Below are 16907 nucleotides of genomic sequence, written 5' to 3'. Positions count from 1 at the left end.
GAATTCTTTGTTTAGGAACAAGAAATGGAAAAGCAGAAACTTCTGTTCCACCAAGCGAGACTTGCAAATCGTGGCGTGGCAGAGATGGTGTTGCTTCACATCTCAGCATGCAAGGGTCTCCCCAGTGAAATGGTGATGAAGACTCTAGAATTGGGAATTTCAATTCTACGCGGTGGCAACATAGAAATTCAACGAGGAATGTTGAACCACTTGAAGGAGAAGAAGGACGTAGGCTTCTTCACTTCGATTGCTGGCCTGATGAACTCTTGCAGTGTATTAGATTTGGACGCGTTCGAGAGGAATACCAAAGCTGAAGGTCTTGGGGTTGGTTCTGAGGGTGCAGCTGGAGAGAAGAACATGCACGATGCCGAGTTCACCTGCGCTTTGTTCAGGTTCATTCAACTGACTTGCGAGGGTCACAATCTCGGTACGCTTCGTTATTCNCAAGCTGGTAACACGACAACAGTGAACGTGGTCATATGCACCGTCGATTATTTACTACGACTGCAAGAATCTATTATGGATTTCTACTGGCATTACTCTAGCAAAGAACTGATCGATCCTGCCGGCAAGGCTAATTTCTTCAAAGCTATAGGCGTGGCCAGTCAAGTGTTCAACACTCTGACTGAAGTGATTCAAGGACCCTGCGCCCAGAACCAACAAGCATTGGCCCACTCCCGATTGTGGGACGCTGTCGGTGGATTCCTCTTCCTGTTCTCCCATATGCAGGACAAGTTGTCCAAACACTCGAGTCAAGTGGATCTTCTGAAGGAGCTGTTGAACTTGCAGAAGGACATGATAACTATGATGTTGTCTATGCTTGAAGGTACTTTCGTTCTGTTGAATTTATTTATTGTAACAGATTCTTGATGATCTCCATTTATTGCAGGTAACGTCGTGAATGGAACCATTGGCAAACAGATGGTGGACACGTTAGTGGAATCTGCCGGAAACGTCGAGTTGATTCTCAAGTACTTCGACATGTTTTTGAAACTGAAGGATCTCGTGTCTTCGCCTAGCTTTTTAGAAGTGGATCTCAACAGCGATGGCTGGGTTTATCCGAAGGACTTCAAAGAGAAGATGGAACAGCAGAAGAGTTACACCGAGTAAATATTTTTTTAATTATTCATATACCAAAGTAATTAGAATAAATTATAAGAAAATTATTGCAGCGAGGAAATCGAATTCCTATTGGCCTGTTGCGAAACGAACCACGATGGAAAAATCAATTACGTGGCTTTCATGGACCGATTCCACGAGCCAGCTAAAGAAATCGGTTTCAATCTTGCTGTGTTGCTAACTAATCTATCGGAACACATGCCAAACGAACCGAGACTGGCCAGATTTTTAGAAACAGCTGGGTCTGTGTTAAATTACTTTGAACCGTATCTGGGCAGGATAGAAATTCTTGGTGGTAACAAGAAAATAGAACGTGTGTATTTCGAAATCAAGGAATCTAATATTGAACAATGGGAAAAACCGCAAATTAAAGAGTCGAAGAGAACTTATTTCTACAACACCGTGGTGGAAGCTGGAGAAAAAGAGAAATTGGAAACATTCATAAACTTCTGCGAAGATGCTATTTTTGAAATGCAACACGCGAGCGCGTTAATGGCGGTAGAAGAGAGTGGAGGAATCGGCAAAGCCAGAGAATCCTCATATACTTATATGACTGAGGACGATGAAGAAAGGAACAAAGATCCCATTAGAAGAAGCATTCAAACGTGTAAAGATAGCATTTACTTCTTCTTTTCGATATTTTCTCCTAGCAACATTAAACATAAAATAGCAGAGATGCAACAGATGACGTTCTTGGAAATATTCATTTGCTTCTTCAAAATGATATTCTACGCGTTCTATTATTCTGGATTTGGCTGTGGTTGCGTTATCGGATACTTTATGAAGCTACTGTTAGCATTAATGAGAGGACCGCATGTAGAGGAACCTGTGGTTGAGGTCAAGGAAGAGGAGGAGAAGCCATCAAGGCATTTACCTGCTTTACCTCCAACACCAGATGAGTCAAATCTACAGGTAAGTTCAGTGATAATTAAGCTACAAGATGCAGTTATAAAAAAACAATAAAAATATAGAATATCAAACATGAATACACATTGCAATATTTAAATAGTAGAAAATATCTCACTTTTAACTGTTTGCTGTTAACTGCACACAAATCCTCAGTCTTGATACAAAAATTGTGAAAAAGGAGACTAAAATCTATTTTTTTTTATAGGTGCAAGCGTTCGGAATGGATATAACGAAAGAAGAAGGTGGGCAAATAAAGATAGCGCCGCACGAATCTGCGACTTCCACTCCGCAGTCAAGTATTGATCAAGAAACGGGTGAGAGCACACCGGAAGAAATGACTGGAGAGGAAGGTGCAAGGGCCGAAGGTGGCGGAGATACAGAACCACCTGTCTCCTTGGTCGACTTATTGGGGTACAAAAAATTGGAATTGAAATTTCTACTTCTACTGTGGAATCTTAATGTTCTATTTTTTTAATAGTGGTGAGCAGGCGAGGGCTCAGGCAGCAGCCGCAGCGGAAGCTGCAGCTGCCCAACAAGCGGCCATGGCAGCGGTCGAAGCTGAAGCGAAACAGGAAACAACGGCAGAACCATCAGGATCTTCTATCGATTTCTCTGAATACACTCATCGCATCGTCTCTTTCTTAGCTAGGAATTTCTACAATTTAAAATACGTGGCTCTGGTTCTCGCGTTCTGCATCAATTTCATGTTGTTGTTTTATAAGGCAAGCACTTTATTTTCTTTTTAAAAATTTGAAAAGGAATTCATTACGAATTGACATTACAGGTTTCGTCTTTGGGTGATGATGGTGAAGAAGAAGGCAGTGGTCAAATAGTTGACATGCTGGCGGAGATGTCTGGTGAGGGTGAATCTGGTTCTGGCAACGGTAGTGGTGTGGAATTAGGAAGTGGGAGTGGAGAGGTAGAATCTGAAGAAGAGGAAGATGCATACGCCTTGGAATACGTAGAAGTGTCAGAGGATTTCTACTACATGGCACACGTTATCAGGCTCATGGCTATGCTCCATGCAATGGTATCTCTCGCTATGCTAGTCGCCTACTATCACTTAAAGGTACGAAAATAAAATCCCACAGTCATAAAACGAAATTCTACGTCCCACAAAAATTAATACATATATTACAATTCAGGTACCATTGGCTATCTTCAAACGGGAAAAGGAAATTGCAAGACGAGTGGAGTTTGATGGTTTATACATTGCGGAGACACCGGAAGAGGACGATATCAAAGCACATTGGGACAAGATGGTGATATCGGCAAAAACGTTCCCAGTTAATTATTGGGATAAATTTGTTAAGAAGAAAGTCAGGCAAAAGTACAGCGAGACTTATGATTTCGATTACATCAGCAACTTGCTTGGTATGGAGAAGACTTCGTTTAGCCAACAGGAAGAAGAAGGATCTGGTTTAGTTCACTTGTAAGTTTTCAATTGTATCAGTGCACTTATAGTTTTCTCACAATATTTTCATTTCTTGCAGCATTGTAAATATCGATTGGAGGTATCAAGTGTGGAAAGCTGGAGTCACCATTACGGACAACGTAAGTTCATTCATTCATCGATTTGTACGTTCATTTATCCGCATTAAACAGTTATTGAATTAAGAAATTATTAATATTCTTTTACAGGCGTTTTTGTACAGTCTTTGGTACTTCACGTTCTCGATTCTGGGAAATTATAACAACTTTTTCTTCGCTGCGCATTTGCTGGACGTAGCAGTTGGTTTCAAGACTCTGAGAACGATCTTACAATCGGTAACACACAATGGCAAGCAGCTGGTGCTGACAGTGATGCTGTTGACTATCGTCGTCTACATCTACACGGTCATAGCCTTCAACTTCTTCAGGAAATTCTATATCCAGGAAGAGGACGACGAAGTGGATAAGAAATGTCATGACATGCTGACAGTACGATCTTCAGATCTTTCATGATCTTCAATGTATTTCACATATTTTATATATCTTTTTGTTGACTTGTTTCAGTGCTTCGTGTTCCACTTGTACAAGGGTGTGAGAGCTGGTGGTGGTATCGGTGACGAGATTGGCGAACCAGATGGCGATGATTACGAAGTCTATCGTATCATGTTCGACATCACTTTCTTCTTCTTCGTCATCGTCATTTTATTAGCCATTATTCAAGGTAAGTAAAACCTTTAATGTCTTGGGACATTTTAATCCATTGCATTTGGCTATTACAGGTTTGATAATCGACGCGTTCGGTGAGCTTCGAGATCAGCTTGAGAACGTGAAAACGAACATGGAGAGCAACTGTTTCATCTGCGGTTTAGGGAAAGAGTACTTCGATACGGTACCTCACGGTTTCGATACGCACGTCCAACAGGAGCATAATCTTGCTAATTATATGTGAGTTATTAAAAAAATATCAAATCCCTTTAAACGAAGACGTCAATTAATTAATTGATCGTCGTGATTAAACTTTAGGTTCTTCCTCATGCACTTAATTAACAAACCGGACACGGAGTACACCGGCCAGGAAACGTACGTGTGGAACATGTACCAACAAAGATGTTGGGACTTCTTCCCAGTCGGTGACTGCTTCCGCAAACAGAACGAAGCGGTGGAGGAAGAAGCGAAGAAGAAATAAAAATATTTTTCAAATTCATCTCGTTTTACGTATAACGACCAAATCAATGGATTTGCCAAGGGAGATTAAATTTCCTAAAACGTCTTCGATAATCATAGTTTTCTAATTTCGAACGGGGAACGATGCATTAGGAACAATTGGACCGCGGATTTTACACATTTATAGAAAATATAAACAATGCGTCTAACGTGCAATAATATGCATCAGATACGTATAAAAAATTTGCATTTCATCTTTTTAAATTAACGAGAGTACGTATAAATGTAAGAAATATGAATTTACGTTTCACTTCAGAAATTGACATTAAAAGATTTTTGTTTTACATAAAAATCCGCGGTCTAAGAATCAATTTTCGATTTCAACTCTTAGGACGCTAACCACTTTCGCTCGTACATCGATAGATAAAGTTAGATGCGTGTGTACCTTCTACATTCGACATTTAATCGTTATTCCAAGTTTCACGCGAGTTACACGCGGCTAAAGCGTGGACGCGAGTGATATATTTTTCCAACTTTGTAAGGACGGCTGGATATCGTTTGATCAACAGTTCCCTCCTTAGATAGGTAATTCGTGATGCGTTGAAAAGAGGAACCGACTGCACAAATCTACCATAAAGATCGATTGCCTTTTTTTCATAGGTCGAACGACCAAACTTTGTGCATAATGATTTAACTCATTAATGTAATGTTTGAGATATTATATAAAAATATATATTATAAGAGTACTACGTAAGTTGATGATGTTTCAAAGTTTATATCGATTATTCAGGTTCCATGGCTACGTGGGAACTTTTTCAAATTTATTGACTATTGAAATCGCGAGCATAATCAAAAGTGTCAATACGTTGTACATAAATCTGCAAGATTACCTGGAATAAAGAAAGACATACTTCTGTACTTATGGTTTCCTATTATTACCCACCCTAATCATGGCCAATTAACTAATTCTTGAACTTTTAATTCAATTCCCACCATTTATCATAAATCACGCTTTCTCCGAAAAAAATGCAATCATTTTCTATTCAACGATTATCTAATTTTCATTTAATTCTCTCTAAAGTTTCTTATGAAAACTCAACTCTTCTAGTCAATAAAAAAGTGGGAGTGCTATTCAATCTCTAACGATTGATCGATCTAGATAAATAGGATGCAAACAAGGCTGCGGCCCATCAACTCTTTTTCTAGCTACTCAGACGCGATCGATGCGTCGCCGATTAACGAAAGGAGCAGCGTACACTTCTCGTCGAGTTCGTAAAACGGAAAGCAGTGATGATATGCTCGTAAAAGAAGGAGGGAAACAGGTCGCGCAGGCGCCCGGTCACGAAAGCTGGCGGTTAAGGGCCTCGGGGTGAAAATGCACCCTGGCATGGGAGTGTCAACGTGCGATCGTCGTTGCGGCGAAAATACAGCGATCCAGCCCAGGAACGGGGTCTGCGACAAGATCGAGAATTACATATCTGACTTAGGTCAATGGTACGTAGACCGAAAACGAAGGACCATCGAGTTTCATATTGAAAATGGGAAATCACCCTTGAACTGGCTGCACGGGCCGGGAGGAAAGGGTGCCTACGGGAAACTGGCGGGTGTTTACCAAGAATTTTCAGATGAAAACACGTCGTTAATCACAGTATTTTCGTGTTTGTGATCGATTTGCTCAAATTGTGCACACTTTAGTTAGATAAAGTATTGTGCGTAAAGTTGTTATCGGTGAATCGATCGATGATCGATGCGTGATTGAACTGATGTGTCAATCCAAGACTTGTAACTCATAGTTCGCAGTTATTAAATTTCATTTCCTAACGTGTGCTTGTATGTTTTTTTTTGGTCTTTTCTTTTGTTAATAGGTCAGTATGGAGAGCTATAATATTGGGGCAAACGCTGTCCCTGGTATTATGTTTGATGACTCTCGTAAATCATCACGTTAACACCGCGTACCACTTCGCCCACCCAACCGGTAAGTGATTAATCAACGATTGCATGGATAATTAAGTAGAGATTGGAGCTCGTCGGGGGTAATGCGTACGCCGGTTTCTTTGCGGGATAGGACAAAATCTCCCGCATTATGTTATGATGTGCCTTGTATACACAACCTGGATGTCCTGCAGAAGAGGGGTAGGGAACGGTCTAATGTCTGTCATAAAGGCTCGCGGCTGGAGGTACTTGCTGTTGGCTCTCATTGACGTCGAGGCGTGTACGCTCGTAACATCCTCGCATCAATTCACCAGCCTAACTAGCATACAGGTACGCGCTAATAATGTCACGCGATATCGGTCGCCTACTTCCACTTTAAAACGGAGGACTTTCATACAAATATTGTATGACACGAAACGCTTTGAAATAAAAATACTTCTCGCTTTTCCTTCATTTTTGCATCTCACTTCTCTATGCAATTTTCGCTCAAAGTTGCCGGTAAAGAATTCCATTGAAAGTTAAAATATAGTTTGATCACAGAGACGGTTTTGTAATAAAATGCAGATAAAATTTTGCACAATCTGCGCGTAGCTGTTGATGCTGTCTCGTTCAGTCGTCAATTAACTAGTACAGCGCTCAATGAATGGTACGGAAGTATCATTGTATAGGATATACGTTAGCATGAAAGGAGGACGCCGCGGCGCGTCGGGTCGACGACTCGATACATTCATAAATCACTATTATAAACCCAATTGCATTTTTATACGCACTTTCGTCGTTATCACCAAAATAGGATGAATCAATATGAAATACTATCCTTATTACCATTATCCTTTCATTATTGATTTTACTACAGACGAAATGTAATATCAATCATTACAATGAACATTGGATCAATTATCGCATAGATTATTATAATATGGAACGTTACATCAAATATTGTACTAAGCATTAAAACAATTATTATATGAAATATTTTATTGATTTTTATTGTAATATATAGGAAACGTTATATGTATAATGCAATTGGGTTATTGATTTTTTTTAATAATTGCACATACCTGAAATTCTGCTTCAGCTGCTCGATTGTGTGGCAATACCAGTTGCACTCGCGTTGTCCTGTTTGGTCCTGGGAGTGCGGTACCGCATGGTGCACATAGTCGGTGTTTCCGTTTGTTTGATGGGCGTTGGGTGTTTGGTCTGGGCAGGAATCGATGACAATAAAGATCCTATGTCCACAGGTGAATTTTTCACAGCTGCCTGTAAACAGATTTAGTTTATTTTTTAGAGTTTTAATTCAAATAAGATGAATATTCTTTTTACTTTTTGTGTTAATATTTGAAACTTGTAAGTCTTTCAATACTACATGTAATCGAATTGAGGTGGCTACCTCTTTTGCTAGAATACTTTCTGGTTCTCGTTATTGTTTATTATTTGCAAATTGCGTTAAATAGAATCAATGGATCATAATTATTAAATTCCAAACTGATTATTAAATTCTATAGGGAAAAATCAACTCGTTGGCGATATGCTATGCCTCGGTGGGGCGGTGCTGTTTTCGATAACCACGGTGCTACAAGAATTAGCTGTGAAGACAGTCGATATCATCGAGTACCTAGGCATGATCGGTTTCTACGGTACTATACTATGCTGCATGCAAACGTGAGTCTTTTGATAAAGAGAAGATATTGACTATTATGATCAATATCATTATCGTTCCAGAGCGGTGCTGGAGAATTTAAAGCTGGATACATTGGAAACGTGGAACAACGCACCGATAATCACGTATTTAGTGGTTTATTGCATCACTCAATTCGTGTTCTTCTCATTGGTGCCTGTTATTTTGTACGAATCTGGTGCGACTGCGTTGCAATTAGCATTGCTCACCGCAGATTCGTTTAACGCTTTATCTGGCATGCTGGTTCATCAGTACAAGGTATCTTATGTTTAATTCTTAAATTCATGCTATTATCTTTAATCGCGAAATTTATGTTGGTATAACATGCTCGTTCATTAATACAAAGTACATTCTTCTTAATTCTCGAATGCATGCCATTTTCTTCGCGAAGTAGAAGAAAAGCTTGTCTCTGCTGATAATCTAAATATCACACAATAGACTGTTTCATGCGGTTGTTTCGTCTGTTCCAGTTTCACGTATTGTACTTCGCCTCGTACACGCTCACAATGATGGGCATATACATTTACGCGATAAAGAGAACGCCGATGTCGTCGAACTCGCGAAGGCAACACGCACCAGAGCCCACTGCTCCAGATTACAGGTAACGTTCACAAAACATTTCACACCCATTTCCATTTGTTTAAAGTCGTTTGCTTAAGAAAACGTGAAGAAGGGTCAGTGGGTGGCACCCGCTCCGAGGCTATTCGCGTTTCCTCAGACATATTTTTCTCGTTTACTTGAATAAATATGAAAACACGAATAGCACGACCTATAAACCCTTTTTTATTCAATTTATTCGTCCAAATGAAAACATTTTCTCATTCAATCTTTATTCAAACTTTAGTTGAATTTCCTTGATAAGAAATTAATGTACAATTGACCGTGGATTAAAGTGACGTGATTTTAAGACATATGTCTCATCCCGACGGTGAGGTGGAGATGGTAACGAGCTCTGGGATGTCCGGAGTGAGTGGAACTCTGGACGCAAGGGCATCAACCCATAGCAGTGAGAAGGAAATTGATGGGAATTTACAACCAAGCGTTAGTTCGGACACAGCCTTCACCTCTTTTTACGGCAGTTACTACGATTAGGAGAAACCACGCGAAAGGAAAATTGCGTTGTTCACATTTTACATGAAATCTTTTGGAGTATTCGCACTACGCAGTCTGTCCGGAAATCATCACGACTTGTATCGTCACGATCTTAAGAGACCCGTGATTTTCAGCAGGTGAATCCATAATCCGAAATGAGAGGCGTAGGGAAAAGCAGGTAAAAGCTGCCTCACTGGGACCCGGCCAAGAGTACGGGTCAGATCCCTTGCTGTTGAAGGAGATGCGGTCAAGTCATTTGTAATTCATAAATAAAATCGATGACTTCTCGACAACGTGTTCCCTTGTCCAACAGGTACTTACAAAGATCTAAACAGCAGGGGATCTGACCCGTACTCTTAGCTCGGTCAAGTCTGTTCTACTATTACTTAAATAGACTGAAAAGATTAACAATTGTATCTTCCTTGGCAGAAAAGCAAAGCAAAAAAAGAAGAAACGCTTTTCATATTCATTCGCGTTAACTTTTTTTTGATGATAAATTATTAAAACGTGTTCTGAAAAATCTATGTATGAACGCGCAGTTTGTCGGTCAGGTTGGCGAGCAAGTAGAACACTTGGATTTTATGTGCGCTGGATCATTAAAATCAATTCTTTCAAGTAGATTTTCCGCGCTGCGCATTGTATGTATTTGTGCGCTGCCGATATTGCACAGATATTGTAGCTTACTTGGCACTCGCATTTCGCAATACAACAGCAGTGAATTGCTTGCTTTCAACTGCTGAAAATCACGGTTCTTCTGAGATAGTGATAATTTCCGAACAGACTTATGTGGATACTCCATCCGATTAATGGGAAACGCTCTTTCCACGTTCACATAAATAAGGATACATAGATCTTTCCAATAAATAAATTTGTAATACGTATTGCAGTGTTCCGAGCAGGATTTTTCTAAGAATTTAACCGTCTCGAATATCTTAGCTAACGAATGCGATCTTCGTTACTGATTTCAACGTTTAGCAGGATACATATGTAGATATAATTACTATAAATTCTTCTTGCTCAAGATGCTTTGTATAAACGAAGCGATACGATTAATTGTCACTAGATTTAAGGAAGACTAATTTCCTTGTAAAATACTAAGATGATAATTATTTTTTATTCTTGTTATTATACCTTTGTTGGACTGCGTTAGGCTGTTTATGTGATTCGCGCGTAAAACTATTGTTTCAACTGTTGTGTATATTTTCTTGAAGTAACCGAAATAAACTAACAGTAAACCAAAACTAATTTCCGTTTCTTTCGACCACACTGTTCACTTTTTATGACGGAGTGGATATTGAATATTGAAATTCGTTATTTATCACAATTCTGGCCTCGCCAAGATCACCACATCACCACGATCACCATCACATGTGCCATGCGTGCCATGCGCTATACGTTGACAAAGTGGCTAAGTGGCTACTTTTTATGTGTGACACGACATCTGTCGGCAGATAGTCTGAAGGAAGAACGCGTGGGTGAAGTCAGTGATGATGCCACAATGGCGGGCTCCATAGAGATCCCACTTCGTGACACAGACGAGGTGAATATTTCATTTTAGTTAACAATTTTCTTGATTTTTAACCATCGCAAGTAGTCCGTCCAATTCCTGTCACACATCCACTAGGTGAAACTTGAAATCCCGTAGACATCAGAGACAAGAGGATCCTCTCCACCAATCTAACCTCAGCAAGATGTGTTTGCGAACTAAATCATGCACACTACGTAGATATAGATGTACACACAACGTTTCCCAAACATGCTTCTAAATCTGTTCTACAAATGACAAATAAATTGCTGTCCTTTTACTCCTTTAATCGCATTGTTTTTTTAATCCAATAAGCTTACTTCCTTCCCATTGTCTTCAATATGTTGGACCCAGTACAATAAAATGTGTAACTAATTGTTTATTGAAACTACTAAATAAATTAAACTCTTTTACACTTTTCTCCCTTTTTAAATAGCTAACCGTAACACTGTTGTATCTACAATTTCCTTGTCATCTTGTTCTCAATTCCTTGAAATGCATTTTCTTAGGTAATCGACCTTGACCTCGATCAATTACCAGACGGTGATGAAGTTCTTAGCATTTTACGGCAAGAACATGCACAACTTAATATTTGGGTCAATTTGGCTGTACGTATTATAAACTAAATAAAAAAATGGTTACGGTAGACTAAGTAGGAGCTATTAGCTAAAAGATATATCTTCCTATTACAGCTTGAATTCTATAAGCAACACAAAATTGAAGACTTCATTAAGATACTTGAATCTTCTCGGATTGATGCTAATATTGATTACCGCGACTATGAGAAAGATCAGATGCGTGCGCTCGATATGTTGGCTGCATATTATGTGCAGGAAGCCAATAGGGAGAAGAATAAAGACAAGAAAAGAGATCTGTTTACTAAAGCAACTCTGCTGTATACAACAGCAGACAAGATCATCATGTACGACCAGGTATGTTTCGTAGTTATAAACTTTTCAACGCTATTTGTTATATTGTATGCGTATATTGATTTAATATTATGTGTTACAGAATCATCTACTTGGGAGAGCGTATTTCTGTCTCTTGGAAGGGGACAAAATGGACCAGGCTGACGCCCAATTTAATTTTGTACTAAATCAATCTCCGAATAATATACCCTCCCTCCTCGGCAAAGCATGTATAGCATTCAACAAGAAAGACTATAGAGGAGCACTTGCTTTTTATAAGAAAGCATTGAGAACAAATCCAAACTGTCCAGCTGCCGTAAGACTAGGAATGGGACACTGTTTCATGAAACTGAACAATCAGGAGAAGGCGCGTTTAGCATTTGAAAGAGCTTTGCAACTAGACGGCCAATGCGTTGGTGCATTGGTTGGTCTTTCAGTGTTGAAACTCAACCAACAACAGCCTGATAGTATCAGAACTGGAGTACAAATGTTGTCCAAAGCGTACACAATCGATTCGACGAATCCTATGGTGTTGAACCACTTGGCAAATCATTTCTTTTTTAAGAAGGATTACAACAAAGTGCAACACCTGGCGCTTCACGCGTTTCATAATACTGAGAACGAGGCTATGCGCGCCGAGAGCTGCTATCAATTAGCAAGAGCATTTCATGTTCAAGGGGATTACGATCAAGCCTTTCAATATTATTATCAGGCGACTCAATTCGCACCACCAGTTTTCGTATTGCCTCACTTTGGCTTGGGTCAGATGTACGTTTATCGCGGTGACGCAGAAAACGCGGCGCAGTGTTTCGAGAAAGTCTTGAAGGCTCAGCCGGGAAATTATGAAACGATGAAGATTCTTGGTTCGCTGTACGCGAATTCGACTTCGCAATCGAAACGAGATATCGCTAAGAACCACCTTTGGAAAGTGACCGAACAATTCCCAGACGACGTCGAGGCGTGGATCGAGCTGGCTCAAATATTGGAACAAAGTGACCTTAACGCAGCTTTAAACGCTTACGGTACTGCAACTAGGATTTTGAAGGAGAAAGTTCAGGCTGATATTCCGCCAGAGATTTTAAATAACGTTGGAGCTCTACATTATAGACTTGGAAATTTAGAGGAAGCTAGAAAAAATTTGGAAGAATCTCTGGCACGTTCTAAAGCCGATGCCTTACACGATGCTGTATACTACAACTCGATCGCTGTTACGACTACGTATAACTTGGCCCGTTTGAACGAAGCTTTGTGTATATTTGATAAGGCGGAGAAGTTATACAAAGATATTTTAAAGGAACATCCGAACTACGTAGATTGTTATCTACGACTTGGATGTATGGCTCGTGATAAAGGACAAATTTACGAAGCATCGGATTGGTTCAAGGATGCTTTGAGAATAAACATTGAACATCCGGACGCGTGGTCCCTTTTGGGTAATCTGCATTTAGCCAAAATGCAATGGGGACCAGGTCAAAAGAAATTCGAAAGGATTCTGAAGAACCCAACGACAAGCACCGATGCCTATTCGTTGATCGCCCTAGGCAACATTTGGTTGCAGACGTTGCACCAAAGTGGAAAGGATAAGGATAGAGAGAAGCGACATCAAGACAGAGCATTGACCATGTATAAACAAGTTTTACGGAACGATCCGAAGAATATTTGGGCGGCGAACGGGATCGGAGCTGTGTTAGCTCACAAGGGCTGTATAAACGAAGCGAGGGATATTTTCGCTCAGGTTCGAGAGGCAACTGCCGATTTTTGTGACGTCTGGCTAAACATTGCTCACATTTACGTCGAGCAGAAACAATACGTCAGTGCCATTCAGATGTACGAGAACTGTCTTCGGAAATTTTATAAATACCATCACGTCGAAGTGTTGCAATACATTGGGAGAGCTTATTTCAAAGCTGGCAAATTGAAAGAAGCAAAGTTGACGTTGTTAAAGGCGAGGAGGGTAGCCCCGCAGGATACTGTTTTGTTGTACAATATCGCGCTTGTGCTCCAACGTTTGGCAACGCAAATCTTGAAAGATGAAAAATCGACTTTGACTACGGTATTGCAAGCAGTTCACGAATTGGGACTTTCGCACAAATACTTCCAATACTTGTCGGCGCACGGAGATAGAATGGAACAACTTGCGGAAACCGAGGCAAGACGATGCCAAGATTTGTTATCGCAGGCGCAGTATCACGTCGCCAGAGCTAGGAGATTAGATGAAGAGGAAAAAATGCTCAGGAAGAAGCAAGAAGAAGAGAGGCAAGCGTTTAAAATGCGACAGACGGAAGAGCAACGAAAACTCGAAGAACTGCGGCGTCAGAAAGAGGAAGAGATGTTGCAGAAACGACAGGAATATGTTGAGAAGACGAAGAATGCTTTGGTGTTCGGTGAAATGCCTTCTGAGAAAACTGGACGGAAAGGAAAGAGGCCACGCACTGATCAGTACATTAGTGACAGCGGTGGTTCTGGCAGAGAAGAAGGTAGAGAAGAACCACCGAGAGAAAAGAAACGCAAGAGGAAAGCGAGTGGTGAACGAAAAGAGAAGAAAGGCAGAAGTAAAGGGAAACGCAGGAAGGACGGTGGAAGTGGAGAAAGTGGTACGTCGGCACTAACAAATCATGTTTAATTATTCAAATGATGGAAGTTGATTTTGATATGTTGTTTTATTGTTTTATTGTTTAGGTTCAGACAGCGACCGACCCAAACGGAAGCGTGGAAGGAAGATTAAAACTGGTAGAAAAGAGAAAGCATCGAGAAAAAGTACAAGTGAGACTTCAAAAGGCAAGATGCCCTTATCGAAAGAAACAATATCGACGAGTGAATCTGATAGTGATTCAGGAGGCCTCAAGATCGCCAGCGGGTAAATATCATTTTGTAAGATTAATAATATCTTATCGTAACTTATCAATGAATAATTATTGACCTCTTTTACAGTGGTGAAAGCGGTAACGAGGGTCGTGGACGCGGAAGCAGACGAATTATGTCAGACTCTGAAGGATCCCGAGGATCACGGTCTAGATCTCGTTCTAGGTCGAAATCCAGAAGTCGTTCAAGAAGTACCTCTCGTTCGCGTTCACGTTCGCGTTCACGCTCGCGTTCCCAGTCACGATCCTCTCGCTCGCGGTCTCGTTCTGGTTCAAAATCAAGGAGTGTATCGCGATCAAAAAGCAGGTCGAGATCGAGATCTGCTTCAGCGAAAAGTGAATCGCGATCGAGATCGGTCTCTAGGTCAAGATCAGGATCAAGAAAGAGTCAATCACGCTCGCCTAGCGGATCTAGAAAAAGTGGATCCCAACCGAGATCGAGATCGGGATCGAGAAAGAGTCATTCGCCATCACGATCCCGTAGTGGATCAAGACAAAGCGAGGTGCAAACAAGGTCTAGATCAGGCTCTAGAAATCAGTCGCGATCGAGGTCGCGCAGTGGATCAAGGAAAAGTGGATCGCAGCCAAGATCGAGATCAGGATCTCCGGCTAGCGCAGGATCAAGATCTAGATCTCCCAGCGGCTCTAGGAAGGCAGCGTCAAGATCAAGATCAAGGTCGGGATCGAGAAGCGGCTCGCAGTCGGACGAGCGTAAATCAAGAAGCAAGAGTCGTTCGAAATCTAAGTCTGTCTCAAGATCACGTTCGGGATCAAGATCAAAAAGCGGCTCTCGAAGTCGGAGTCCTAGTGAATCGGCGCGGTAAGTTAAAAAACGAGTTCGTAGAACTTCATGAAACACATTTTTTAAATATGCACGAGGAGTCAGTAAGAAGAATCATTTAAAATTATTTATTAATCTTTGATTTCATTATAAACTCTGATGTCAGAAGGATACGTTTGTTTCCATTATACAATGAAATCATGCACAGCATGCTTCGATAAAATCATTAAGTAATAAGTTATTGTATATGATGTTTCTTATTGACTCAATTAAATCAATTAAATAACTTTGTAGTAATCCTTAAACATGTACAAAATAATGATAAAATGGTGTCACGCGACAGTAAAGTGAAAAGTCATGATAGATCGCAGTAATAATATATAAATTGAAAAATAAGCGAGCTATATCAAAATGTGCATACCGAAACGAAGTGCAGCTGCGTTTATTCCCGCAATTCTGTTGCAGATCGGCCACTCCAGAATCCAGAAAATCAGTCTCAGGTAGCGAGGTCGGATCCCGGCATTCGAGCACGGACCGGGGTGGTGGAAGCGACAGCGAATAGGTTTAATATTCGAAAGTTCACTATGAACGCGTGCAAACACTTCACTCCAATTACAGTCACACTTCGTTTTGTAAACTTCGAATTTACATATGAAACAGATACGAATTTTGCGATACTATCGTTTAAAACACAAAGTGTCGTTCAAACTGGAACTGACCGAACTGTTACGTCAATATGGCGCGGAAGAAGTGCGATCTATCGTTTCGATACTCGATCAATAGTTTCGATTTTCGATCTCGCTGATGGTGGGGACACATTCGATTTGGAATGGAGTATGTAATAGTCTGCACGTTGAAACGAGTCGAAGTAGTCGCATTTAATTTCCATCTGTTTGTGATTTTTATTAGTTTTAGTTTGGACGGCTACTTACATGTGTTTATTCTTCTATTCCTCAAAGTATGTTTAAGAAGTATTACATCAAGAAGGTATGTAGTTGTATTTTTAAAGTTACAAAGATTTCATATGTAAACTAGTTCAGATTTTAAGAAACTTTACGTGTCTATTAATAGTTGATTTATCAGTGGTCATTTGTATGATAAATAGTTTCTATTAATTTCGAAAGTTATTGAAGGAGAAGGTAATATATCATTAATTTGAGTTATATAAATTATGATTATAATGACACGATGGCAGAGTATATTAAGGTTGTGTTGACAACGAACGAATCATTTTATATCGAAAACCGCAAATAAAAATTATTAGGAACCTATATTTGTTTCGATTTACGTTCGTATTAATGGCAACCATTCATATTGAACGAATAATTATACTTGTAAATAACTGACAGTGCATTCTCGTTATATTGAAGGCTAGTGACATCTACGGCGCCAATATTTAACATAATTTAGAAGTATTTTACACTCCAAGAATAATGATTTATAAATATGCATGTATGATGTGTGTTCTCGCACAATACTTATTCTTTATTAGTTTTTCAAATTTCGC

At 40.1% G+C, this 16907-nt stretch overlaps 3 protein-coding genes across 17 annotated transcripts in view; all 3 read left to right on the top strand.

Annotated features, from left to right (window-relative positions):
• Nucleotides 1-4737, top strand: part of RyR (Ryanodine receptor) — a 30816-nt gene extending 26079 nt beyond the window's left edge. For 9 of the 14 annotated variants that reach the window (XM_026811929.1, XM_026811926.1, XM_026811925.1 and 6 more), the window contains 12 exons: nt 16-826; nt 890-1106; nt 1173-2031; nt 2234-2439; nt 2507-2750; nt 2813-3097; nt 3174-3460; nt 3522-3582; nt 3670-3948; nt 4024-4180; nt 4239-4404; nt 4483-4737. In XM_026811929.1, coding sequence (XP_026667730.1) covers nt 16-826; nt 890-1106; nt 1173-2031; nt 2234-2439; nt 2507-2750; nt 2813-3097; nt 3174-3460; nt 3522-3582; nt 3670-3948; nt 4024-4180; nt 4239-4404; nt 4483-4645 — 3735 coding nt within the window. In that variant the 3' untranslated portion in view covers nt 4646-4737. The remainder of the gene's footprint in view (nt 1-15; nt 827-889; nt 1107-1172; nt 2032-2233; nt 2440-2506; nt 2751-2812; nt 3098-3173; nt 3461-3521; nt 3583-3669; nt 3949-4023; nt 4181-4238; nt 4405-4482) is intronic. The other 5 variants (XM_026811928.1, XM_026811923.1, XM_018021309.2 and 2 more) reach the window with 1 other exon arrangement.
• A 1217-nt stretch (nt 4738-5954) lies between these two features.
• LOC108623054 (solute carrier family 35 member F2) lies at nt 5955-10566 on the top strand. Of its 2 annotated transcripts, none has more exons than XM_018021313.2 (8): nt 5955-6117; nt 6489-6598; nt 6689-6885; nt 7634-7796; nt 8061-8217; nt 8278-8491; nt 8704-8834; nt 9142-10566. In XM_018021313.2, exons 1-8 carry the CDS (start codon nt 5999-6001, stop codon nt 9323-9325), a joined length of 1275 nt encoding a protein of 424 aa, XP_017876802.1. In that variant the 5' UTR covers nt 5955-5998; the 3' UTR covers nt 9326-10566. The 2 variants fall into 2 exon arrangements, with proteins under 2 accessions (XP_017876802.1, XP_017876801.1); XM_018021312.2 differs by having other exon boundaries at nt 9127-10566.
• Nucleotides 10567-10763: 197 nt separating this feature from the next.
• On the top strand, nt 10764-16057 carry Ctr9 (RNA polymerase-associated protein Ctr9). Its single transcript, XM_018021417.2, has 7 exons — nt 10764-10865; nt 11360-11458; nt 11543-11782; nt 11862-14352; nt 14438-14615; nt 14690-15439; nt 15866-16057. Exons 1-7 carry the CDS (start codon nt 10824-10826, stop codon nt 15960-15962), a joined length of 3897 nt encoding a protein of 1298 aa, XP_017876906.1. The 5' UTR covers nt 10764-10823; the 3' UTR covers nt 15963-16057.
• Nucleotides 16058-16907: the final 850 nt, after the last annotated feature.

Source organism: Ceratina calcarata, unplaced genomic scaffold (genome assembly GCF_001652005.2).
Source record: "Ceratina calcarata isolate Rehan_Ccalc_2016 unplaced genomic scaffold, ASM165200v1 scaffold250.2, whole genome shotgun sequence".
In the NCBI taxonomy this organism is placed as follows: Eukaryota; Metazoa; Arthropoda; class Insecta; order Hymenoptera; family Apidae; genus Ceratina; species Ceratina calcarata.
This window is presented reverse-complemented; position numbering and strand designations above follow the sequence as displayed.

Bases quoted from the DNA above. Each gene is read 5' to 3' on its own strand.
- Ctr9 (XM_018021417.2), top strand. From the start codon at position 10,824: ATGGCGGGCTCCATAGAGATCCCACTTCGTGACACAGACGAG. The intron at 14,353-14,437 runs GTACGTCGGCAC...TTTATTGTTTAG, and splicing joins CGGTGGAAGTGGAGAAAGTG to GTTCAGACAGCGACCGACCC. The intron at 15,440-15,865 runs GTAAGTTAAAAA...ATTCTGTTGCAG, and splicing joins AGTCCTAGTGAATCGGCGCG to ATCGGCCACTCCAGAATCCA.
- LOC108623054 (XM_018021312.2), top strand. From the start codon at position 5,999: ATGCACCCTGGCATGGGAGTGTCAACGTGCGATCGTCGTTGCGGCGAA. The intron at 6,886-7,633 runs GTACGCGCTAAT...ATTCTGCTTCAG, and splicing joins CCAGCCTAACTAGCATACAG to CTGCTCGATTGTGTGGCAAT. The intron at 8,835-9,126 runs GTAACGTTCACA...CGTGGATTAAAG, and splicing joins CCCACTGCTCCAGATTACAG to TGACGTGATTTTAAGACATA.